Below are 26,394 nucleotides of genomic sequence, written 5' to 3'. Positions count from 1 at the left end.
AATATAGAAAACAGCATTAATCTGTTTATCTTCCCAGATATCAGTATCATTTATTTACTTATAGTTATATAGCCTATTTATATGTTTTAAATTGTGTGGTTAAGCAGTCAGTACGTTGAGAGTCAGATCACATGGCAGTCAGTAGTCCCCTAAGCACCTTGAATTTGAGGAAAGTAAAAATTGTGCAATAAAAAATCCTAATGCTGCTAAGGTGAGCTGGTGATGTCATGCACGTCACGTGAGAAGTCTAAAAGTGCTGTCCCATTCCAGATCTACAGTTTGAGCCCTTACAACCTCCTGCCCTCAATCACTTTCCAAGTGATGTCAATTAAGCCAAGAAGGGCTCAGGGTTCAGGGTTCAGGGAGGACATTGAGATTGGGCCTCTGTCTCTGTGGGTCTAAAGTTGCACACTCGCCTGCCGTTGGGGAGGTAGTAAAAGTTTTGTCTTTCTCAGAAAATTAAGGCTCACATTCATGGAAATAAATTCTCTTCAAGCATGGACACAGTCAAAGTGATGTCATCCATTGGGTTTCGTAGCCCAACAATGGGGGGGGGCTGCCTGTCAGTCTGGTAAGCCACGCCCCTAAATGTGCCTGATTATGCAAACTTGTAACCTTTCAAAAATGTATGAGTTGCATAAAAAACTCATGAATGTATGAATAGAGAAATGTATGGAAGCGTATTGCATTCACATGAGAAAAATGATCTTGGAATTTCTGAATTAACAAGTTATTTATCTTGGAATTACGAGAAAAGTTTTTGTAAATAAAAAAGAATCTGCTCTGTTTTCCTGAATTAACGACATACCGCTAAAGTATAATCCCGTTAGCACCTCAAGGCCACACAAGGAAGCAAACGTGGCCTGGTTGTTCAGTTTAATCTGGTTTTATTTTGCTTTGGGTTTAAAACATTGGGAGACACTAGTGTCGCTAATTAACATAGATGGTTTTGTTATTAGTTTGTCAGCATTGCACAGGCACCTGAGGACTCTGCATCTGTTGATTTTCAGATAGGTCTTCGGACAACTCCTTGATTTAGAAAAACAGAGTAGATTTATTTATTTTTATCACGTGAATGCAATAAGCTTCCATAGAAATTAGATAAAAAAGAAAAAAAGAAAAAAATGTGTGTCCCAGGCTGTTAACATTTTTTTTTGCCTCTTTACTGCTGTAAAAATGGGTGTTTCAACATTGGTGTCAATGGGGCATCCTTTGCTTTTGGAATCGGCCCACAGTGGACAGTCAAGGAACTACAGTTTTTAGCACTTCTGCAATTTCAAAACCAGAGGTTGCCGCTTGGTGTAAGGCAGGAAAGGCAAAATAAAAGCATGGAACATAATAGGCTTATGAGGTGATAACTTCTCTTAAGATTGAGAATGAAGTGCAAATTTCACACACATGAATCCAGCACGCAAAGGCAGCATTTCATTGTCCATCCACTGCATGTGATCCAGTAACAGCACCTTGACGTTGTAATTGTCATTTGACAGCAACATTCAGACTATGAACCAATCGCATCTGTAACTGTCCCCCATGTTGTGTTCTTTAAGCGTCTGAGAGAGAACCGCTGACACAGAAACTACAGGGCTGTAAAAGTTTAATCCTCTGCAATCAATACGCCCTGCGTGGTGAGTTTGGACCCTTCAGGCTCTGAAGCTGAAACATTAAACAGAAGAAGACGATGAAGACGGCACAGACAGAGTGAGGCGGCATGTCAGACATGTCTCCATCCGTAGACTCCCCCTTCGTGTTATCTATTATGCAGCGCTGCAGTTGATTGAAGGGAACAAGGTCATTGTTTAAATCAGAGTACACAGGTTCACTTGTATCCTCCTCGTTCCCCTTTAATCTGACTGCGCTTCTTCTTTGCAGTGTCTCCTCTTCCTTACATTTTCATGCTCTCTTTCTGCCTCAAGACGCCATCCATCCCTGCAAGTTGTTGCTCTGTCTATCTCTATCTACAGCCTGTGATGAGAGTGCAGCCCCGAGCGAGCGAGCGAGGGATGAGAGAAGACGAGGAGGAGGAGGAGGAGGAGGAAATGAGTTCTGCAGTTACGGCCTCTGACTCCATGATCCAACGCCTCTCCTTTTTCCTTCAACACTTCCTCTTTCCTTCCTTTTCCTCTCCTTGTTTCATGTTGTGTGCACCCATTTATCTTGAAACCTCGCCAAAGCACTCAGAGGCCACTCCGAGATGAGCGATTGTTTCACTGCAGGATCGCACAGAGGGATACGGAGTCAGAGATGTAAACATAAGGAGGAAACTCTCCCACAGATTTGCATAGTTTTAGAAAGATAATGGTGGAGTCTGTTATTTCAATGATTATCCCTAAATCGTGTGATAAACCTGCTGCTGCAAACTCTTACCAGAGAAACAAACGTGGACTGACCTTCAATTGAAAATAGCCTCGAGCATACGCACACTTTCATCTTGTCTGAGTAATACTTGTTAAAACCACTCCGAGCTGTTCTGGAGAATTACAGCGGCTGTTTAAAACACATATTTGAAAAGTTATGATGATTTGTGTTTTCAGAAAGAGACGAACTGGAAAATGAAACACCTCAGATTCAAGAAGCATTCAGAAATAGTGCCTCCCTAGAGACCTACAGAAGACCAAACAAAGATGGAGACTACAAGGCTTCAGAGTACCAGCATGCCTTGTGGTGGTTCATGAATGTTAGATCCTAAGGTGGCCCCGTGATGCAGCACACAGTGACATAAGCATGACATCAGACTTCCCCAGATCCATATCTTCGATAAGCTGCGGTCTGGCTCCCTGCTCTCGTTTGTCAACAATCTGATCCGGAGGGCTCCGACCTGCTGGATCAGAGATGCAGCCGGAACACAACGGAATGGATCCAGTGGAAGTTAACACATTGACTAGAATAGGAACCTATCACAGGGGTTCCCAAAGTGTGGGTCATGCACCCCTGGGGGGGTCGCGGGATGTCTTCCAGATTTTTTTGTATTTTTTTAAGTAATATAAATTAGATCATTTTACCCATTACTGTAAAAATATAGACAAAAATAGAAGTTACATTTGAAATAAAACCCTGCAAATAAGTACATTTCATTAGTTTTCTGCCTTTCTTTGTGGCCAGATGACTCCTGAAGTTTGGGTTAGGGTTAGCTAATAGTTCAATAACAAAAGAATCTTTAGCAGCACGTTAATTTAGAGCAGCACAGGAAACACATCCACATGTGCATGTAGGTAAACTAAATTTGAAGTATGAAGCAACATTTAACCACTATGAGAGACAGTGAGGGTCCCAAGTCTTTAGGACCTTTATTTTGGGGGTCGCAAGCTGAAAAGTTTGGGAACCCCTGTCCTATCAGATCCGATGCTGTGACGAATCGGAGACAGATCTGGTTGAATTTTGCCGTAAGTCTCCACCACCTCCTCGCCTTAGCCAGGAGTTGTCTGTCGAACAACTGAGCACTGCAGAGTTGTTTTTCCTGCCTTCCACATGTACCTCCAGGTTTCAGGGTTAATATTATTTTCTCCTATCGTCTTGAAAGGACCTTGAACATCCCTGATGAGAAAGCTGCACAGCCTCTCAACCGGTGGCAGAAGATGGACGCAGAGAGAAATGAAGGACAAATGAACCCCACGCTTGTCGAAGGAGAGAGGGGCGGAGGAATCAGTCCTTTAATCAAGCAGAGAAACCGCCAGACGTTGGACTTATTATCAGCTGTAGTCTGAGCAGAGATAGCTTTAGAAAGTGTGATATTCTTGTAAAATTAAAGAAGTTTCCTCTGTTCTTGTTGGACCACAGCTTCTACGTGTGTTGATTGATGAACCGCTGCATTAAAATCAGTAAAATGTCATCATCTGAAGGAGCACTGCTGTTTTATCTGAGCTCAGATTACTAATATTTAGTCCACACTCTTTCTTCCAATCATTCATATTTGTATTGATAACCACAATCACACTCTCAGTTTAATATTTTCATGACCCTGAGCCCCTCGTCTCACCTCCAGTATGTCGATGAGGACATTCTCCTCCGGCTGCTTGGTGCTGCGGACGTTCTCCAGCACGATGGAGTAGTAGACTCCCTGAGGGTCCGACTGGTACAGGTTATACGTGTCCAACTGGTACCACTCCTGCAGGGCGAGGAAGACCTGGTTCTCGTCCGTGCTCACTATCTGAACATCCTGGAGGAAAAAAAGGTAGGGAGGGAGGGCAGAGGGAGACAAAAGGGGACAGTCAATATCTCCAGATCAATGATTTTAGGAATGAAATGGTGGTGGCAGGAGAGGAGAATATTTCATACTCTCTTTTAGTCAATATGAGAGAAAAAGATAATTGAATCAGGAGTTTAGTTTCTGGGGGATTCTGTAATCCTCCGTAAGAGACAGAAACAATCTGACCAACATTATTAAAATCTGCTCCAAGATTACGCTGTGAAACAAAGACATCTGAATCCTCAGGACGCTGAGAGTCTATCAGCTTCTTTTGCGTCTTCTCAGGAGCTGATAATCTCTGATGTCGGAATCTGATTTTACACTTACATGGTACATCCTCTCCTTAAATACCACACAGGTTTTTATCAGTGTGCTTTATTGTTTTGATTCAGTTCACCACTTTACCTAACATCAGTATCTGACATCTTCCTCCACACTTAAACTCTTTTGTCTCATTGATCGTTGTCTCCATGTGGCCATGTTTTCAAATTATTTTGTACAAGCTGCTCCGAACAAATAATCCCCTGTTGGGAGAAGAAAAGTTGTCTGGATCGAACTGAATTAAACTTTAGAAAAATAAGGAAGACAAAATCAAGTCGGAGAGATTTACTGTAGGAAAGAAGAAAGCAAGACTCAGAAGAAGAAGAAGAAGGGGCAGAGCAGAAAAGAAAAACAAGCTGCAGGTATACAGTGAAATAAAGAAGCTGTCTGACGTGTTGTGAGGCCAGAGAGCATTATGGGATAAAAACAGTAACACAGAGCTACAGAAACAAACTGCAGGAGATAAGGGAACACTTAATCCTCCAAAAACTCTTCTGGCAGCTTAGGAAACTTGTTAGCTCTTCTTGTCAAACCTTGTGAGCCTCCGATGCAAATGGCTTCATCACTCTTGAAAGACTGTAACGACGGCGTTGAGAGCGACTCAGCACTTTCTCAGTGTTAGTGATTACATTAACATAACATTTGGAGATAAAGCCATCAGAGCGCAGGGGGAGAGTGCCCGAGAAGGTGTGTCTCTCATCATCGACGCCCTGCCATCGCACCAAGAAAAAACGCTGGAGCTCAATTATGCCCGGATTTATGGTTGTAGCTCAGAGTCATAACAGTATTGAAAACTGTGTGCTGATTTTCATATTCATAAATGTTTCTGAGTCAGCCAGCGAGCTGTGCATCCGTCGCCAGGAGGGGAATTATTCTACAAGTGATGCCGTCCACATCCAGGTCTCTGGTTCCACTGGGGGGACGTTTACTGGAGGAACTGAGCGAGCTCTCAGCAGAGGGTGCAAGTTTCAATGTGTGTGTGGTAGAGACTTGGGTCAGGGACTGGTTTTACTCCCATATTTTTGTAGCTTTTTTAAAGTTATATTTTTGGAAGAAGTCATTTTGCTCTCTAGGCCTCACGCTGCTCACGTGACTGAAACTTTGAATTGAAGCTGGGGTTGGTAATCAGATTTAGATACACTTTTTGTTATACTGGTTAAAATGATCTTTATGTCCCGATGGCAATCAATACATAATGTGTTCTTAAAAAAGAGTTAAAAAAATCTGCTATCTACAGCCGGAGTAAACCTGGGAAAACACCAACCTATCACCGTTTTTGGGGTCTAAAATTTAAAACCAATCAAATCCTGTCCTGCCATTCTGCCCACCTCCTGTGCGTACACTTCCTCAGCGTGCACTCTGAGTCTCCGTCCCCTGCCTCTGCTTCCCCTGACTCTACTGACTGCCCCTCTCGCTCGACTTTGGGCCTGTCCCCTCTCTGACCCGATGAGGGGTTTTGCTCAGGACTTTAGTCCGGATCAGAGTCTAAAAAGCTCTCACCACGGGGGCTCTGACAAGCAAAATAATTAATGACATTTAGTAAGTCCTACAGAAAATGTATATGTGCTGTAGCGTCCGTCCGGACTCTGTAGGGATGATGAGCCGATGAACACATTGAGCTTTAATAATCGGTCACTGTCGGCCGTGATCACCCGCTTGCACACCCTACACCTCTACTGATGCCTTTACTGACTGTCAACACTGTAGGAATTAAGAACATCTACACTGAACATGTTTAACAAACAGTAGAGTTGATACAGTTTTATATGTGTTCCAACTTTTCTCCTGTTATCGTGTCACCAGTACAACTGGATAATGCTAGCATGACAGTTGTGAGTACTAACAATAGCCATGTTTTTTTGTTTTTTTAACTTTCACTATGATAATGTTTTGGTGAGGACCGCTTTTGAATCAGTCACGATCACATGGTCGCAAATCAGCAGCGCTCGTGCATGTGAGCAGGGGCGTCATTTTGAAAGAGCTCCGAGGGGAGAGGGAGAGGGGTTAGACAGAGTCATGAGGAAATGCTACATTCAAATTCATGCTAGTTTTCCGAGACTATCAACCCTAGCTTTAAGCCTTCTGGATGTTTATCTCCTACTTTCACACAGCTCCAGTTGTTTAAGGGAATTCGTCTTTCCTCCAGAAAGGGTCAAACTGAACTTTAAACCAGGCGACCAGAGTCTTTTGTAAAACCAAATATCATTGTTGACATCTATTATGAATGATGTCATAATATCTACACAATAACATGCATGTATAAAATCATGCATACGTTCGTCTTTAATGCACACAGGAGATGTTTCATTTGTACAAAATGTGCAGGAGAGACAGCATCTTGTTTGCATCAGAACACAAATACTGTACTCTCTTTCTCCTCCCTCCTTCCCTCCCGCCCTTCCTCCGTCCCTCTCCTCCATTAACGCCCTGCGCTGCACAGTTTACAGCTGACACTTTGTCGCAGTTTAAGCTTTAAAAAGTTGGCTCTGAGGAGAAGTGTGCAAACACCAACTCCTGCTGCCGTTTAACATTCAGAGTGAGGCTGCAGGCGGGTAAACACAATCCTACGCCACAGAAGATGTGTCAAAGATGTAAATACACAGACAACACCGACTGAACACTTGTACACGCAGAATATTTATGTATCAGGGCTTCAACACATAGCTCCTCTCCACATTCATGAGATATAACTCATCTGTTCTCAACAGCTGTAGAGACGGAGGGGAAGATAAGAGTCAGAGGACGGACAGTCCTCTTTTTTTCATAGCTGGGAGCAAATAAATCTCTGAATATGAATGATGTTAAAGGAAGTAAACACACTTATTAAAGATGTCTGTTGTGTGGTTTTTATCTCTTTTCATGTGTTGTCTTTTTTTTTTTACTTTTCCCCAAAGTTTGTATATCTCTCTCTTTCCTTACTTTATATTTATGTCTGTCTTTTTTTGTCTTCTCTACAGATTGATCTTCTGACAGCTCTCATTTCTGCAGTTTGCACTTTACATTTTGTGATCAGACGCAGCAGCTGAGCCACGTTTGAATATTCCTCCACTCTCTTTGAAATATATGAATCCAGCTCTGAACAGGATTATGATGAATGGCAGCTGAAAGGAGCTTTTCTGTGCGCTCAGTGATCCAACGTATGAGAACACAAACTTAACTGGATGGATTTACAGAAACTACAGTACGGCCTGTGGATAGTTGTGTAACACAGCTTGAGTGTGTACTGCCACTGAGACGGTTCGTCGACGTGTAAAGAAACTTGAAAGTGAGCTTCAGTTTTCTGAGTCTGGAAACTGCAGACTGAAATCAATACTGAATTGTAGGAACTTTAAAAACTTCTAACCAATGTGTTGAACAAGCAGAAACAGCGTTAGTGCTGGGATGGCAAAAGAAGTTCAACAGAGTTGGAACAGAATGCATCCAAAAGTTCAAAATGTGGCACGATTACTTTCTCAGTCCACACTTTGATTAGAAACCAGATCTTTCTCTGAACTCTGAAGAAACCAGTGAGCAAAAAAAGGCAAGAAGAAACTGCTGCTGCAAAACAAAGACTCATTATTAGAGGACTGGATTATACTGTTCTAGATTTGATTAGATTAGTATGGATTTGATTAGTCTTGATTGGACTGGTCTCAATTGGAATGGTCTGGATTGGATCAGATTGGTCTTGATTGGATTAGTCAGTATTGGACTGGTCTGGATTGGTTTGGAATTGGATCTGATAGTATGGATTGGTCTCAAGTGGATTAGCCTAGGTTGGACTGGACTAGATTGGATTAGTATGGATTGGTCTGGGTTGGATTAGATTGGTCTGTACTGGATTGGATTCAATTGGATTCACCTGAATTAGTCTGAATTGGATTCACCTGAATTAGTCTGAATTGGATTGATCTATATTTAATTTGATTGATCTGAATTTAATTAATTTAGATTGGCCTGGATTGGACTGGATTAGTCTGAACTGGATTAGATTGGCTTGGTCTGGATTGAATTCAATTGGATTCTCCTGGATTAGTCTGAATTGGATTGGATTAGATTGGCCTGGACTGGATTAGTCTAAACCGGTCTTGATTGGACACAATTGGATTAAATTGGATTGTACATCATCACTTCAGCTTGATTGGATTAGTCTGAATTGGTTTGGATTGGATTGGTTTACCCTGATTTAGAAACAGATACTTCAGGATGACCTAATTCATACATAACCAGAATGGATCCAGTTAGATTCCAGGGTTCTTTTTATGTTCAGTAAGACATCCGTACACAAGATCTGATCCAACATGATAACCAAAATAAGGTCAGATTCTATTTTTTCAGCAGTATTTTCTTACACGAGTCTGGGATTCAGAGTCCAAACAAAGTCCAGTCCTGGTTTTTAGAAGTTTTTCATGACTTGTGGGAGTAGTGCATTTGGACAGTAAGATGAAGAAGAAGACTCACATAGAAACAGTTTATTGTTGTTTTGTTACAGGTCTCTCATATCTCGAGTTTAAATCAAGAGCTGGCACGTGTGTTCACGTGCATGCACACTCATGTGCCGTCTTATTCAGCTACAGTTCCTGACAAAACGCTTAAAGAGACAACGAATGCCACCTTGTTGTCCTCTAGTCTTTTACCTTTGAGCCAAACCCTGACCTGAGTGAGCAGGACTCCTCTCCCAGTGTCCCTCCTATTGTTGCTGCATCACTGAGCGCCCTCTGAAACAAACACTCTCCATCCATCTCTGTCAGGACCTGCACACAGCCACAGCCACCCCGACAGACAGGGACCACAGCTGGGAGCGAAACCTCAGACATCCTGGGTACCAGAAGCAATAACAACCTCCTCTCAGCGTTTCAGATTTCCTCTAAACGGAACCCAGCATGGAGTTAATAACACCAGGAAGGTAGAGACAGAGAGACACGTCGAGACGATGAAGATCAGTTTACACTCGACTGGAAGCTACCCTGCAGAGACATTCATGAAGAGCCACAAGAATGAGTAAAAACACGAGTGTGATTAGTCAGATGTAATGTATACACGGCTGCAAACACCCACTCTGTGTTCTGAAGGAAGAGAGGTACAGCAGAGCGGAGGTGAAGGTGAATCAAAGAGGCGTGAAGCGAGAAGATGAAACAGATGTTGGAGCTCTTTAATGTATGCTTTCAAACGTCTGAAGTTACCTTCTAATATATTTTATTTTATTAATAACGTTATAAAAAGAGCTGGAGAGTGGAAGGAGATATTCTGTGAAGTTAACCAGAGACTGGCTTTACATCTTTAAATTTCACTTTCACATGCACTGATGTTGGATTTCTTTTTTCTCAGACTTCTCACTGCAAACATAACAAGAACTTTAAGATTTAAGGATGTTACTCTTAAAACTTTTAATTATGATGAAGTTCCTCTGTCTGATACACCTAGGTCAGTGTGAGACAGCAGATTCCATGCCTTATAACCAAGCGGCAACCTCCGGCCACAAGAATTAAAGCAAATTCAGAAGTGTTAAAAACTGCAGTTCCTCAAGTCTCCCCTAGAGGCTGGCTCTGGAAGTACAGGAAACCACATACACACCAATTCAAAAAAGCCAATCTTTGCAGCAGAAATAAACATGTTTACAGCCTGGTACAAAAAAATGAGTGTAGTCTGGATAGCTCATTCCTCAAACAACACACACTGTACGGTGGGTGAATTTTTTCATAACGCGGCAATTTCGAATATATTAAGATTACGAGTTTTCCATTATGAGAGGCACAGCTGACTTGATTGACACACAGGAACACTGTAGCTGTTGGCGAGGAGGCTCAAAGCCTGCCTCTTTACCTCACACTAGCTCTACAGAAGTTTGATTGAGTTCAGCATATCATATTCATATATTGAATCATATTGTATTCAGCAATATGGCTCCTCCTGACGATTGGCTTCAAAACAGCGCTTCAGACACAGATGGGTGATGTCACGGATACTACATCCGTTATTTATACAGTCTATCTTTATAACACAACCATCAGCTGTTTTTGAGATGTTGATTGTAATGCCCGAGCAGGACCAGCAGGTGGTGACTCCACTGGTTGATAGAAGTCTGTTTCATCTAGCTCCAGAAGAAAACGAGCATCCAAAACTGCAGATCTACATGATTCTAGCACTGTAACATCTCATATTCAGGAGTAGTGTTGGAACAAACAGTACACTAAAGAGTCAGGATTATATTGGGGACAATCTAAGAGTTGATTTTGTATCTTAGATCAGCGTTTTTCAAGACAGTGAAAATGTGACGTCGTATCTGTCTCCAGAAAACCAGCAGATGTCAGCAACAACCTCATTAACCCAATATAGGGATAGGATTTAATAAGCAGTACAACACTAATGTAGTTATAATGAAAAACTTGGATGCATTCATTACAAGTTTGCTTTATACACACTACACTCCATCATCACCCCCCTTGTCCTGCAGCATCACTCTGACTCGGTCCATCCCGGCGTGAGAAGTCTCCTCTTAATTCATTAAAACGACGGACAACGTCTGATGCCAGATTTCCCTCCGCAGTCAGCTGTGACATAATCGCCTCTTTACAGTGCTCGCCCTCGCTCAGCAGAGTGAAGCTCATTTCTGTTCACACACTAACAGATCCCATTAATCATAAAATCCTCAACGTGCCCCTCGGACATTATTCAAGTCCTGTAAGAGGAAGTCTTTGAATCAGTCGGACCACACGTCACTGCTTTCAGAGAGACTGCTGAATGTAGCTCCATTAAACTTCCTGAAACACTCTCTGGTGAGAACGTTAATTTACTTTGTTGTTAGAAATGTATGATCTGATTTATTCTTAAAGCTTCTGTATGCTGCTGCGTCTGATTTTGCACTGTCATTCAAGTTGTCCCCCTTTCTAGACAACATGACTTTCTCCAGCCAGTTTCTCAACAAATGGGCCGAGCTGACCAGGATCTCCTCAGGGTGTTACACTTACTTTTGACAAGCTCCTCAGACAACCCTGCTGCACAAAACAAACCACCCCCAAAAGGCCCAGAGGAGAGTATGCTATCCAGCTAACTGATATCACTGGTACCCTGAAATGCAGATTACCTTTGTCAAACAAGCTAGCATTACTCCTCTTGATTAAAAATAAAGAAAGAAGTTAAACATTCACATCTTACACACAGTGCATGATAAAGATACTCTCAGTGTTAAACCTTGGCGATGATGAAAGCATACATCGTACAGCTACAGTGTGGGCTGCCATTCACAGGTGAACCGGCAGCCCTACACGTCTGTATTCTTAAACTCTAAAACATGAGCATGGTCACTCTGGCTCTGCCCCCACTCCGCCTGCACACTCAGGATTTTGGAGTGTTAGCGGGTTAAACTAAGTGTTAAAAATCAGAGGCGATTAAACATGAGGGTGACAGGCAGCTGGAGATGGGATGGAAGCAGAGCAAGAAGGGACAATTATTACCTGTGATTTCACACCTCAGCAAGCTGTATGCATGTGTCTGTGCATGGATCGTGTGTGTGTGTGTGTGTGTGGGTGTGTGTGTGTGTGTGTGTGTGTGTGTGTGTGTGTGTGTGTGTGTGTGTGTGTGTGTCTAGGTGTGTGTGTGTTTGTGTGTGGTTAATCCATAACTCGGGTCAGGTCTCGCAGGAGCGAGCCAAACGGCTCTCTCTGATGGCCTCTGCATTTTTCATCCTCCAGCCTTTCAATTATTCACAGCGGAAAAACATCGCTCACACTCCCTCTTTCTCTCTCTCTGTCCCTCTCTCTCTCTCACCCTCTCACACACACTTTCCCCTCCTCTCCTCCCCTCGGTCTCTCACTCCATCCCTCTCTTACCTCTCTATTTCCTCCCCCTCCTCTCTCCTCCTCTGTGTCCCTCGACCTAAAAGCATCGCAGCGTGTGACCTATCTGCTCACCCAAGTAAGAGGACACATGTAGAGAGAGAGGGAGACAAGAGAGAGGGCGAGAGAGAGAGAGAGAGAGAGAGAGAGAGAGAGAGAGAGAGAGAGAGAGAGAGAGACGGAGCAACTAGGGCGTACTTTAACTAAACACACACTCACACACACGCTCATACACACACTCATTTATCCACCGCCTTTCTTCCTGCCACACCTAATCAAATTGATCCCTATCGTCTCGACTTGTTGGACGGAATGTGTGTGTGTGTGTGTGTGTGTGTGTGTGTGTGTGTGTGTGTGTGTGTGTGTGTGTGTGTGTGTGAGTGTGTGTGTGTGTGTGAACGTGTGTATGAACGTGTGTGTGAACATGTGTGTAATTCAATCCTGTTCACCTTCCTTAAGGGTCTCAGAGTGCTGGAGCTGAAGTAGTCGTAGTCGAGCAATTGAGGCATAAGATATCTGTAAGTGGTGGGCCGGAGTCGAACAAGAGTAATCCTATACATTTCCTGAAGTGTGTGTGTGTGTGTGTGTGTTGCTGTGTGAAAACACACTCCACGCAGTCCTCTGTGACAGAGCATTGATGGCAGTGATTGTCTGAAAGGTTTTCTTACTTTAAGCCTGAAAAATACATGAGGACGTCTCCCCGGACTCTGTGTTCTATTAGAGGAGGTCGATAGCGATCTGTTGGGTGTCGCGCTAAAGCGGCCCCCAGTGCATCAGACGCTGACAGCAAAGGTTCCACAGTTATCGTCTGTGCTTGTCAGCGACACCGGGATGGGTGTGGATCGATGATCTGTGGTGAATATTTTATGGGAGATTGACCGATGAGGCCAGCACAGGGACTGATTTTGGTTCACTCATATCTGACACCAAGGAAGAAGAAGAGGAGTAAAGTGGAGAGAGGGCTCCAAAGTTTCAGGTTCCAAATGTAAAACCCAGGACCTGTTTTTCACCCGTTCGAGTGTCAGATGTCTGACTGCAGAATTGAAAGGTGAGGTCTCAGTTTGATTCTAACTCTCTTCTCTACTTTGTTTACAACTTAACAACTCGTAAATATAGAAGTTTTGTTTCAGGGAACAGTTTTTGTTGCATCATTATTCAAAATGACTTTTCTTTGTGTTCAGTGGAAAACAATCTGAAAGTTGTTGTTGTTGTTGTTGTGGAGCTCATTTCATCTGCAGAAATATTTTTCACTTGTTTTTATCGAAAATAAAAAAAACATGTTAGAAAAGTTTCTCACTTTTAGCTCACAGCAGGAAACATTACCAATGAGGAACTTCACATGATAATCTCTGCTAACTTTTCTTGTTTATCCTGCTGTAAGGTTTAATTCAGCTGTTTTTCACCCAGAGAAACAAAAATATAAGTGCCACTGGTTTTTAAGACGCAGTCTGCTATAGACACCAGTATGAAAGTTGAGTTCAGTGTCAAAAGTTGTGAGATTTTTGAACCACTGCCAAAGATCAATCAGACTAAACTCTCACCTCCCCCGGTAACAAGTCGTCTTAAATTGATGAATAAATATACATATACAAATTTAAAAACTTTCCTTTTTGATGAAGCTTATAGTTAGAGCTGGCTCCAGCATGGACCAGCTCTTAGTTATGCTGCTATAGGCTTATACACTGAGATCCTGTCTTTCCCTGTACCATACCAACCAATTTCACTTATTTTATAGCTTCAGTTGGTAAGAACTTAAGACGGGTTCTTGTTCACCGTGTCTGGATTCTAAGTTTCTTAATAATACAATATCGCATAGTGTTCAGATTTCTGATTCCTTAAAAGTGATCAACCACTGACCTTTGGGAGGGCGTACTTTGGGAACCTCATCTGGACGAACTCGTTGCGTCGATGGGACACAAAGTGCTTGGTGCGATTCCCTGTAGTGACCTGAGAGACAAAAACAAAACAAAATTTAAATACGGTTCCAAAAGTTTAATCAGTGATTACATCTTCTACAACCTTTGTGTTAATCCTGCTCTATAAAGATAAGAGGTTCTTTAGCTCACAGAAAGAGAGACATACAGTAATAATTGGTTGGGAAAGAGAGAAATGTGTGGTGATAAAAGGATAAAAAACATAAATAACAACAGCAGTACAAATCAATGATACACAGTGAACCTACAGGTTGTTGCACAGCGTGTTGTTGCAGAGAAATTGTACAAGCATTTTAAAAACACACATAAAGCCGCAGCGTCGGCGTTCGCTCTGTTTGCTGCTAAAACACAAAAACAATTCTACACAGAGAGCTGAGAAGGTAACGAAGAAAGACTAAAGGTACGACCCGGGTCTGTAGATGTTAAAGACAGAGGTTTCAGTGTCATGAAGGTGACTCTGATGATGCTAACTTATGAAGCAAAGCTAACTTTGTTAGGACCGACCTCTGATCAGAGTTTTAGTTAGCCTAGTCCAGCCTGCAGTTGGTCCAAAACACTGCAACTAGGCTTCTGACTGGTTCCACGAAGGGGGACCACATCAGCCCCATCTTGGCTTCCCTCTACTGGCATCCAATTCGCTTCAGAATTGATTTTAAGATTTGCTTTTTGTTTTTAAAGCCCTGAATGGTCTGGCTCCTCCCTATATAATAACTGACCTCCTGTGCCCTTACAAACCTCTAGGCCTCTTAGATCCTCCCACATGGGTCTCCTGGCAGTGCCCCGGTCAAAATATAAACTGAAGGGCGACTGCGCTTTTAGTGTATAGACCCCACGTCTGTGGAACAGCCTCCCCTCCTCAATCAGGGCTGCCCCCTCTGTTGACTCTTTTAAGACTTGCCTCAAAACACACTTTTATATTTTAGCTTTCTAGTCTTCTAGCTCTCAATAGGTTTCAATTCCCAATGCTGTGTTTTGTTGTTGTTTGTTTGTCCCTTTTTCTTAATAATTGTTTGTTTTGGACTGACATTGTGTTTTTATGCATGGTACAGCACTTTGGTCAGCTTCTGCTGTGTTTTTAAATGTGCTTTATAAATAAATTTGACTTGACTTGACTTTAAATCGGCTCAAAAGCTCTGTCCTCTCAGTTATGAAGATGATCTCTGAGGGCAGTTTAGGTCCTCATCTAAAAATAACATACATATAGAAACATTTGAAACTGTAATTCAGTGGTCATAATGTCACAGAACAAAGCTGAGAAGTTACAGTAACGCATGGTGTATGCGTCGCTGTCTACCCCCAGTGTCCTTTTTGTGTTTCCTGTCAGCTTCAGGTTACAGATAACACTTAAATTCCAGCAGATCGTCTTAACAGTGAAAGAACGATCACAGCGTCTGTGGACACTGGATTTGTTTATCCTGCTTTAAGTTTATTTTAGAACACTACACTCTCAGCATGCAGGCCTGCTCATCCTATCTGAATTCTCTTAGAGTAGTATGGGAGGTAGAGCCTTCACCTCTCCTTTGGAATCATCTACCAGTCAGGGTCAAGGAGGCAGACACCCTCTCTACTTATAGTCGGTTTCAAACTTTCCTTTTTGATAAAGCTAATAGTTGGAGCTGGATCAGGCTTGGACCAGCTCTTAGTTATGCTGCTATAGGCTTAGACTGCCAGGAGAACAGACACACTGGGATCCTGCCTTTCCCTCTCTATCTTTCCTCTCTCTCTCTCATTTACTTTAACTCTTCCTGTCCCATTAAAGTCACTAACCATAGACCTTTCTGGAGTCCCTGAGCTCCTTTGTCTTGTAGGTTCCTCTGGATCTCTGCCGTAGACTGTCTGCTGTTGTGGACGTGCCAGACTCCAGCTGCTACAACTACTAGTCTCACCACTATCATCTCTCTCTCTTTATCTCCCTCTATCCCTCTCTCCAACATGGTCTCAGCAGATGTGTGTCTAACATGAGTCTGGTCCTGCTGGAGGTTTCTGCCTGTTAAAGGAAGTTTGTCCTTGCTACTGTAACTTGCTAAATGCTGCAAAGTGCTGCTCATGGTGGATTACGATGAGATCAGACTGAAGTTCTTTCCACCTGTTTTTCACCCAGAGAAGCAAAAACATGAATTACTTTAAATTCTGTAACATAAGTCACTCAGTTTTTTTAAGAAAGTCTATTTTTGTGGGAATATTAGTCTGGAGGTGTCACAGATTAAATCAGATCAATTATTTAACATGACTTCCTGTTTTTAATATTATAGTCATGTCTGTTTATCTTAATAAATTGAAAGTTTCAGACCTAACCACCTGTGCTGCTGAAATCCTGAGCACATTTGTTTAAGTTTAAGAGATAGACTGATTTGTCAAATTAGAAATTAACAGCAAGGAACAACAGATTATCAGAAGACAGAATCAATATGCACATTTTCAGATAACACAATAGCTCCCTGCAGGATTTCAACCACATGTTCACCAATCGCTGTGTTTTTGGCAAACTGGAGGGATCTCTGTTGGGTCCAAATGCCTCTAATTTAAGCAGACATTGTTTATGTTGCATTTTTGTCAAACCAGACCCTCTATATTAAATACTGAGTCAGTAATAGTGGATATAATCATACTGTAATAAATCTAAATTGATTTCCAAAGACTTAAAAGAAATTCCAAAGAAAGAGAGGGGAGAGGACTTAGTTTGTACCTATCAGTCACTTTGAACTCAACTTTATCAAAAAGACAGCTTTAATAAATACCGCCAGCTGAAACGAGGACTAAAAGGTTCTTATTTGAGATGCGATCTTTTGTAAGACGTTTTCACATTTCTTCTCAAAGCCAAAGAAAAAAAGGAAGAGGCGCTCGGTTCACCGTCTGCAGTTTGACTCACACTCTGCTGAAAGGTAAATGTAGGAAAGAGAAAGCACCTCCATGCTGCACAGACCTCCACATTCACCTTTCTGAGCGGGAGCATGTGGGTAAAGTCTGAATCACGCCGACCCCCCCTGCTGAGAGAGCTGATCAGAGAGCTCAAGGGGAGCTGAACCAGAACACTCAAACAGCTGAGGCAGAGGAAGCTCAGTGACAGAGACGGCACCGGTGACTGACAGCGACTCAAACAAGAAGTGAGCGTGTCATATCCTGAGTGAAGGCTTCAGAAACACGCACCCTGTCACCGTTTTTCAGAGGTGAGCGGCGCTTAACTTTCAGAGCTTTGAAACGCTGATGTAAAAGTTTGTATTCAGCGCTTCTATTTCAGTCTTTGTGGTGAGAGCTTGTATTTTCACTCTGGGATATCTGATCCTGTACCGTCTGTGCTCAGATTGAGCTGTGATTACAACCACCGCCTGTGATTGAAAGAAGACGAGCACGGAGGGTTTTTTATGCTGAACGGTGATGAAAAAGTGATGAAACAATGAAAGCTGTTTTTAAGAGCAAGATCCCCTGAAGGAAGCGCTATCGAGAGCGTTTTCAAAGAGTCGACTTCTGAAGAACGGCTGAGGAAGAGGGAGGAATAATGGGAAATAATGTGTGCGTGTGTGTGTGTGAAACAGCATTCTTAGCTCTGACTTTGCAGAAATCTGTGCTGCCTTAAATTGGAAACTGGGTTTTATACTCTCTTTTTACACGTTGTTGTGTAGGTGAGTAGTATATTTTAGTAGTAGGAGTAAAAGAAGAGCTCTTGAGGACGGGCACAGATTATTGTTTGAAGTGACAGGATCCTTACAGAGATCCTTCCTACACATTAAAACTCAACAATTATTGTAGGAAGGTAGGATTTGATAAACTGTCTCTGAAGGATGACATATTTCCACCTCCTCCATTGTTCAATATGTCAGCATTTATGGTGGGGGTATTTTGGCTTCACTTTTATACAATTGTGTTGCATTTCCGGTTTGGTAAAATAAACCAAAGCAGCATCCTCCAGCCACGAGAATTGAAGCCAATGAGAAAGTGTTAAAGACTGCAGTTCCTCGAGCGTCCACTTGAGGCTGGCTCTGTAAGTACTGGAAACCTCATACAGGGCTCTGAACTGCCCGATCAGAGATGCACCCGGAAGGCTACAGAGTGGATCCAGTGGAAGTTGACACATTGACTAGAATAGAAACCTATCAGATCCGGTGCTGTGAGGATCGGAGATGGACCGGACACGGATCAGGTGGAATTTGGCCGTTACACACTCACTGATGCTCATAGGTAACCACTGTTTGAGTTCAGAGCACAAAACTCCCCACAGATTAAAAACAAAACTCAAACTCAGTTTGTTTCGAGGAGATTTGTTGCTTTTTTGAGTTGGTGTGGGGACCTTTGGATTCGGATTACCTTTAGTCCTGCACAAACCAAAAGTGCTGCACTGACACAGTTTGGTACGATTATGTGAAGGTCTACCTTTACACCTCTAGTTATCAGACACTCAAAAGAACAAAATGAGCCTGTCAATGAGAGGAACTTTAACTGATTTGACTCAAACTAGGCTCTAATACTCGAAAAGCCCGCCGTAGGCCTGCTGCAGGCGTAAGCATTGAGTGAGGAGTGACTATTTGTTTAACTTTACAATATTAAAGCAGACGGGGATATGCAGGACATAAAGATGCTGCTAGTGAAGCAGGTCATGAGGAAACAATTACAGTAAAGCCTCAGTGTGCTCTCTGTCCACACATCTGTCCCACGCTGGCTCCCAGTGGGTCAGTCATACTGGAAGCACTGGGAGGATAATCCCTGGAGGATAACGGAGCAGCCTATTGTTTCCTAATGAGGATTTAATTCCTCTCACATACACATTCATACACATGCACAAACATGCAGAGCAGACACACATATGCAGAAGTCCACCACACTAGGGATTCCTCCCTGCTCTGCCAGCTCATGTATATTCTGCAGTTATCACATGCAAATGGTATTCAGCCACAGGCCTCCTCGCAGCGTACAGTACTGTACTGCATGGCAAGTCAATTACGGACGAGGGAAGATTAATTCAGCACAATGTCGCGAATACAAACTCTTTTACATTCCAGGCCGGCAGCGTGTGTGTTATCTGAGCTGCAGAGTTTATCAGTGGAGGAGACTGCAGCTCTGTGCAAACACATCAACAGCTGAAGAGATGCCCTGACAGATAGAAAACATGCACAAATGCTGACTGGTAGCAAAACACAGGCGGGTTAGCGGCAGACCATCTTAGAGCTTAAAGCAGGAACAGAATGACTGGTGAAATATTATTTTAGGGCCAGGCTGAGAGGTTGGGAGTTACCCAACGGTCTGCACCAATATAATCAATGTGCTAATCTTTATTCACTGATGTGTATTCAGCAGATTTGACCTCTGCATGCAAAGTGTTCTGGTATACATTTGAGATTCAGGTCCTGTTAACCAGCCACCTACCAAAACAAAATCCCAGCTTTCAAAGGCAGAACCCTGGCCACGATATATTTATATTTTTACCACCTTTTTCTCACAGATTTTTAAATTTAATCTCAGAATATTACTCCTCTTCTCCAACTGTCTTTCTTTTTACTTTGGAAATCTGTATCATGATGTTGTGATTTCAGCAAACTTAAGACCTGATTTTCCAAAGTAAAAGAGAAAATTGTTCTAAATTTTCAGGTTCATACTGCTGAAGGAAGCCGGTGTGAAGCCTCTGTGTAACTCAATATTTACAGTGAAACTGAGACTCAGGAAGAAGATGAATAGGTGCTTCTTCCAGTGGAGGATGTAATGAACCAAATAATTAAGCAATTTACTCTGCACATGTGTCTTGAGAGGTTAATTTCACTTCATAGATACCTAACTGGACTGTAAACAATGAAGCGCACAGAAAAGGAAGTTTTTGTTTCTTGAGATGCAGCGACGCCAAAACACACAAAAATTGGATGGCGTGGCAGGAGGCATACTTTATCGTGATCAGACATTATCTGTTGGATTCTAAGATTGAGAACGTACAGGGCATCCCTACAACAATTAATAGCAACTCATATTTAGGAAGACAGTCTGGTGGCGACTGCCAGTGGTATGGAGGTCATGTCGTGGACAGAGGGGCCAATACCAGAGGCCCTGTTCCTTTTCTCCACACTTAACTGAGTGCGCTCGGTTATGCACACACTTTGGTGATGTTTTGCCACGTTAAAAGAACATGTGCGTAGTGTGCACATATTTAGTGGTCAAGTGTGAGGGATTTTTTTAAGCATTGGAACACACTTGCCAACCCTCCCTCTCATTACAGTAGATTGAGAAGACAACATTGCGTAAGACAAAAAAATGCAGCTGACTGTGCTGGCATTATTTAGCGCTCTGCTTGGGGAGTTTCTTAAGATGAGCCACTAGAGCTTAATGATAAGACTTAGGTCGTCGTACTTTGATCCCCGGGATGTTTTGCTGGCAACACATTAACTGCAATATGTGACTGTAGTTTAAAAAACTCCAAATTATGAATAATAACAACATCTTTGCAGGTACAAGTAGTGAATCATACGTGGCCACAATCTGATTTAAATAAATTACAAAGGATAAAAGTACTCAGTCATTCTGTACTCCCTAGTTGATTGATTGGAACGTTTCATACGTGGTCCCTTTATTAATGAAATACAACGTTATTAATTGGCGTGGACTGGCTTACAGCAAACGTACAGCTATATGTATTGTTAAGATGTGATTATATATATAAAGTTACCAATTTTGCACCTTTCAAAAATTCTTACATTGAAATTTCTTCAGCTGGCAATCTTGTGGATCTTCGTAATAACTTTGTGGGAATAAACTTCCCCAACAAGATGCATTGTGGGATATATACTCGAGCTAATACCGCTGAGATGTGGTCTTACCTTAAGTACAGATAAAGCGCAAATCAAGCGTGCTGCACTTTAGATTGTTGGAGAAACGGGACACACTTGCACACCGACACTAAACACATCAACGCGCACACCAAGCATGCATGTGCGATCAAGTGCGTGTAATGGGACAGCCACAGAGAGTTTAACAAGAAGAGGAGGAATCAAGTGTGTGTAAGTAAAAGTAAACATCTGATGTCACTTTAACAACATAATCCAAAGTTGTTTGGCTAAATTAAAATATTTGAGTCACTGTCTCTTTAGGAAGTTTTAAATCATGCTGTATTCATTCACTCATACTTGCTAGTTAATAATATTTCAATGCATGACCAAAGGTACTTTAACTCTTCAGTCATGTAAATACAATAACTCTGAAAATTGTAACCCATTCTTTGATTGTAGTGAATGCTCCTCCTCCCCTCAGCTGTGGTGTTGGTCTTTACCTTTACAAATATGTACTCGTCCTGAACCAGGAGAGAGTTGTGGTCGATTTTTCCAAGGAACTGAGCCGTCACCATTTTGTCCGAGCAGTTCTGGATGAGGCAGGTGACGTACAGGTAACCTGTGATGACACACGGGGGAAAAACAGAACACAGAGTTACTGTCAGTGAAATCAGGGTAATGATGCAGTTCGTATTGTTTCACAGCCGACATCTGAATAACTTTTTTGTAAAAAAAATAGATTAAATAATGTCTTATTTTCAAAAAGCAGAATATATTCACATCAATATACATCAATTTATGGAATGCTAGCTTTTTTAAGAGGCAACAGTGAGTGAGGAAAAACAAGAGAATGAGAGGTTTGATGAATTCCTCTGTCAGTGCATAAAACAAGAAACAGACAGACACAGAGCAGATGAGAGACCAGGTGAATCAACACATTGAGAAATCATTTTCCAAACTCTATCAGATATGACAGCGTCCCTGCAGACATTCAGCCGCTCTTGCATCCAAATGGCCGGCAGGGATTATCCTCCAGAGACTCACAGAGGTTAGTCCTGCAGCAAAGCTCGGCCAGTATTCAATTTCAACCAGCAGCTGCATCAGCAACACTGCTGCTTAAATTCAGCGGTTAGTCTCCTCCCAGAGGTGACACGCTGGCCAGACAGAAAATGAACACACACACACACACACACACGTTTTTTTGTGCTGAGGTGGGTTGCTGCAGCAGGCATCGACTGCACAAACCCACATTTTGTAAGACTTGATCTGACCTTGCATTGGCTAACTGCAATCCTTTACTCGCTCACCCCTGATTCACCTCACGCCACGAAGCCCCCACAACGAACAGACACAACTCTAAAGGATGAATCCACTGTATTGTCTTTAACTCCAAACAGCTGTGCTTTGCAAACTGTCTTTTTACACAGTGATGGAAACCCCACAGAATCCTCCAGCACGCAGTCCGCAGAGTTGGAAAGCCTCGGGGCAGGAATGTGCTGAGCAATCTTTATGAAAATCTGATTATAAGATTATGAGATGTGGAGTGTGAAGCTCGGTTTGTAGCCCACGGGCTGGTAGTACCAGGAAAGTTAACAGGGTGTGAAAATAAAAAGGATTATCTTTTTAGAAAATTGAAGATGGATCTTAAAAAACAATCAGGGTAGTGTTGAACTCAAGACTTTTTCCTTTTCTTTATTTTCTTTGACATATTTTGGGGCTTTAAACGACTCATCGCTTTAACATTTTGAATAGCTTTGGTAGATTGCTTACAGTAGATTACACTGTATTGGCTGTAATATAGTCCTTTAGGGCAAATGTACCCAATCACATCACGTCTGCAGGCTCAGAGTGTTTTTCTATTCTCTGCCGTAACTTTTTCTGACACTAAGGTGTGTCCCTGCAGGAGTTCTTCAGATAGATTTGTGACACAGTGAAGTAATAGATGGAGAGTTATTCCCTGTTTATCTGCCTGATAGCTGGTGATGCTAATTCAGCTACTGCAAATTGACAGGCTCAGGCTCCACGGTTAACACAAACCACTGCATTCAAAGGCTCCACATCTCACTGCGATCTTAATCAAATGTAAGCGTGCAAGATAACCTCTGTTTGTAAATCTTAAAGAATAATAATAATAATTTATTTGTGAAGCACTTTTCATAGACAAAAAACGCCACAAAGTGCTTTACACAGATAAAATATGCAGACAGTTTCAAAAGGGAAAAACAGGGGTCAATAAAACAGTGCAATTAAAATTGTATTATCCTGCACAAAATTATCCAAAAGCCTGTCTGAACAGGTGAGCTTTTAAAAGCTTTTTGAAAATATTGGCTGATTCTGCAGAGCATGATGTAGGCAGGTCTTTCCACAGCTTTGGGGCTACAGCCTGGAAGGCTCCGTCACCTCAGGTTTTTAGGTGTGTGCGTGGGACTGTTAGTTATAATGGTGTAATGTTTCAGATCTGAGGGAACAGGTTGGCTGGTGAGGGTGAAGTAGTTGGAATAAGTAATCTGGGGCCTGACTGTGGAGGGATTTGTATGTGAGAATGAGAATTCTAAACTGGGTTCTAATGGTAAAAGGGAGCCAGAGGAGGGATCGTAATATGGGGGTGATATGTGACCGTATTTTTGACCTGGCAAAGAAGGTGACTAAAAAACCCAAAGTGAGTCAAAGGTTATTCAAAGTCTATTTGTGTATAAGCATACTGAACTATTAAAGTCCTGCTTTTAGCACACAATATTTTAAAGTTAAATTATCATTATGGGTGGATCCCAGTTGGCCTAGCGGTTGGGGCACGCCCCCTGTGTGTGTAGAGTCTGTAGTCCTCGTTGCAGCTGGTTTGACTCCCGGCCTCAAGCCTTTGCTGCATATCTTCCCCCGCTCTCTACTCCCCACATCTTGTCTCTCTACCAGAAAAGAGGCATCAGAGTATGAATGAGACTCAGTCAACATCAGTTAAAAACTCCTGACAGTGACTTTAATCCAACACTTGTGCATTTAAGCAAATTTGGATGAACACTTCTTACTGAAGAAACAATATTTGCCTTTTGGAATTGACCCAAATGGGATCCATACCTTAGAATAAGGTAGGTCTTGTAAACGGGTCTTGGGTCAGCCATATTGGGTAGCCAAGGAAATCTAAACCAAGGCACGACTCTTCTGTAGGCCTTTTTGCATTATCAGACAAACTGAGATGAGGCAGCTGCTACTCCTTTGGTAGTAACCATTAGAGGAAGCACGCATGCGGTGCGATTTAGGAGAGGGGCGACCATCGTCCGGTCCGAGAGTTCTGCTCCATGCTTGATGAGAAAGTTTGAGCAGAATGTCCCTTTAACTTTTAAACTCACAAAAGCACTTCAGCCTAAATACATGTCTCGTTGGAGAATGGATTTCTTTAGTCCTTTATTCAGATCCCCATTGAATGGATGCTTGAAATAGCACTCAGCTCACTCTTTGGACACACATGCATCCATCACTGCTATCTGTATGAATCAGTGTGACATCATTGCTCTTACCTGAGTATATAAATACACCTGTATAATGTCTGTCCTCTTTAGAGCCTCCATACTTTCTTACTCTGCTCAGTCTTAGTTGAGGAGGTGTCTGCTCCAACAAATGGACTGGCTAATTTATTGAAAAGTCTGGACGTTTAATCAAAGCAGCATACGGCGGAGAACTCATTAAAAAACCATTAGATTGGGCTAAGTGTTCAATTCCAGCTTGGGGCACACACACACCTCCAAACACACTCATATTTTTGTGCTACTAAGGTGGTGTGACAGATAGAAGTGTCAGAACTAACTTATAAAAGAATGAGGAAGAAGGAGTCTTCGGATATTTCATCAGGAATCACCGACTGGGCCTCACGAATAATTTAGATTCTGTTCTTCAGGGAGAGCTCTGGATGTGTCCATGTCTGTCTCTCTGCAGGTCTAACACTAAGGTGTGTGTATCAGCGCATGAACAAGGTACACTCACACCCTCCTGCACATAAATCCCCCTTAATGACACACGCACAAACACACTCCCTGCACACACATCTCATCAATCATTCGACCTCGTCCATCCCCTGGAGTCCTGTCTCTTTGCTGAGCGCCCTGCAGCCCGGGTACGATCCCTCACCTCTGCAGAGACTCCCACCACTCTTTGTCTTTCTTCGTAGCGTGCCACCGTTTAACCTTGGCGTTACCACATGTGCCACAGAGAGAGCACAGGGCGAACAGATTGGTAGGGCATGCCTGGTTGCTCCAGAACACCCCTCCACTGTCTGTCTATCTATCCGGGCACAGAAACGCGGAGAGGAAGAGGGAGGAGATGTGAAGCAGGAGGGGGGGGGGCCATGTGTCGCTACATAGCCCCAAGGATGAGCTCTCGTGCCTGGGCAGCCGGCCCAGACAGACAGCCTGGCTCGTTCCACCCTCCACAAACACAGGCAGACTTGTTCCCGCTGACAGCTTTCACTTCGCAGGCAGCATCTTTCTTTCTGCGGGAGGTTCATCGCTTTGAATACGGACCTCCTGTGGCGAGCACAGAGGGGAGCAAGGTGCTTTTTTTCTCTTTTGGTTAAACTGACCTAAAATAAAATCTATAAATAGCACAAGAGACCTTTTTTTACCCAGAGGAAATCTTGTTATGATTGTAATTCATTTTCTATGAAATAAAAACTTTAGTTTCATCATTTATTCTCCTTTGCATTGAAATCTTGTGTTTTTTTGGTCATCATGTTTTCTATGATGTCTGGTGATATCATGTTTCTTTACATGCGGTTTAAAATGTGTAGAAAATGGCTGTAGTCCAAAATAAAAAAAATGATCGTAAAAGCATCACTTTTTTAACTAACTATTGCTTGCTTGTGTTCATCTGTTGCTCAGTCTATACATTGCTTTATTTGAATTATATGCCGCTAGTTTAATGATTGATATTTACTGTTTGATGCAAATGTGTACAGGACTGTTAAATGTCGTCCTGTTGTGTCTGCATATGTCTTCCTTAACAGTTCCTTATTGCTGCTTCCTGATTGTCCTGCTCCATGTATTTTATGTCCATGGCCACTTTCTTGAAGACGGTCATGTCATCTCCATATGCAGCTTTTAGTCATTTTTTAATCATATTGTGTCATTTATACTCTAGTGTGTTTTCTTTTCATTTATTTTCTTTTTTGTTTGTGTTTTGGTTTTATATATATATAAATGTTAATTAATATGCATGGTCCTTTTAAATGATAAATAAATAAATAAATAAATAAATAAATGAGTACATCCAGTGAGCACTAATCAGGATTTCTGTTGGGTTGGAAACAGTGAAATAGTAAGGACGGCCAAGTACAAATTTCAACCAGCTAAAATACAATTTCACTGCCTTTTAGAGCCATCATGGTTCCTGGCTGATAAAACTTTTTG

General features: G+C 42.3%; 1 protein-coding gene across 3 annotated transcripts in view; it reads right to left on the bottom strand.

Annotated features, from left to right (window-relative positions):
* Positions 1 to 26,394, bottom strand: part of sorcs2 (sortilin-related VPS10 domain containing receptor 2) — a 361,633-nt gene that overhangs the window by 37,631 nt on the left and 297,608 nt on the right. For all 3 annotated transcript variants that reach the window (XM_034676218.1, XM_034676219.1, XM_034676217.1), the window contains exons 7-9: positions 21,499 to 21,617; positions 14,179 to 14,268; positions 3,977 to 4,156 (exon numbers count right to left, since the gene is read on the bottom strand). In XM_034676218.1, the coding sequence (XP_034532109.1) occupies positions 3,977 to 4,156; positions 14,179 to 14,268; positions 21,499 to 21,617 (389 nt within the window). The remainder of the gene's footprint in view (positions 1 to 3,976; positions 4,157 to 14,178; positions 14,269 to 21,498; positions 21,618 to 26,394) is intronic.

Source organism: Notolabrus celidotus, chromosome 23, assembly GCF_009762535.1.
Source record: "Notolabrus celidotus isolate fNotCel1 chromosome 23, fNotCel1.pri, whole genome shotgun sequence".
Classification (NCBI taxonomy): domain Eukaryota; kingdom Metazoa; phylum Chordata; class Actinopteri; order Labriformes; family Labridae; genus Notolabrus; species Notolabrus celidotus.
This window is presented reverse-complemented; position numbering and strand designations above follow the sequence as displayed.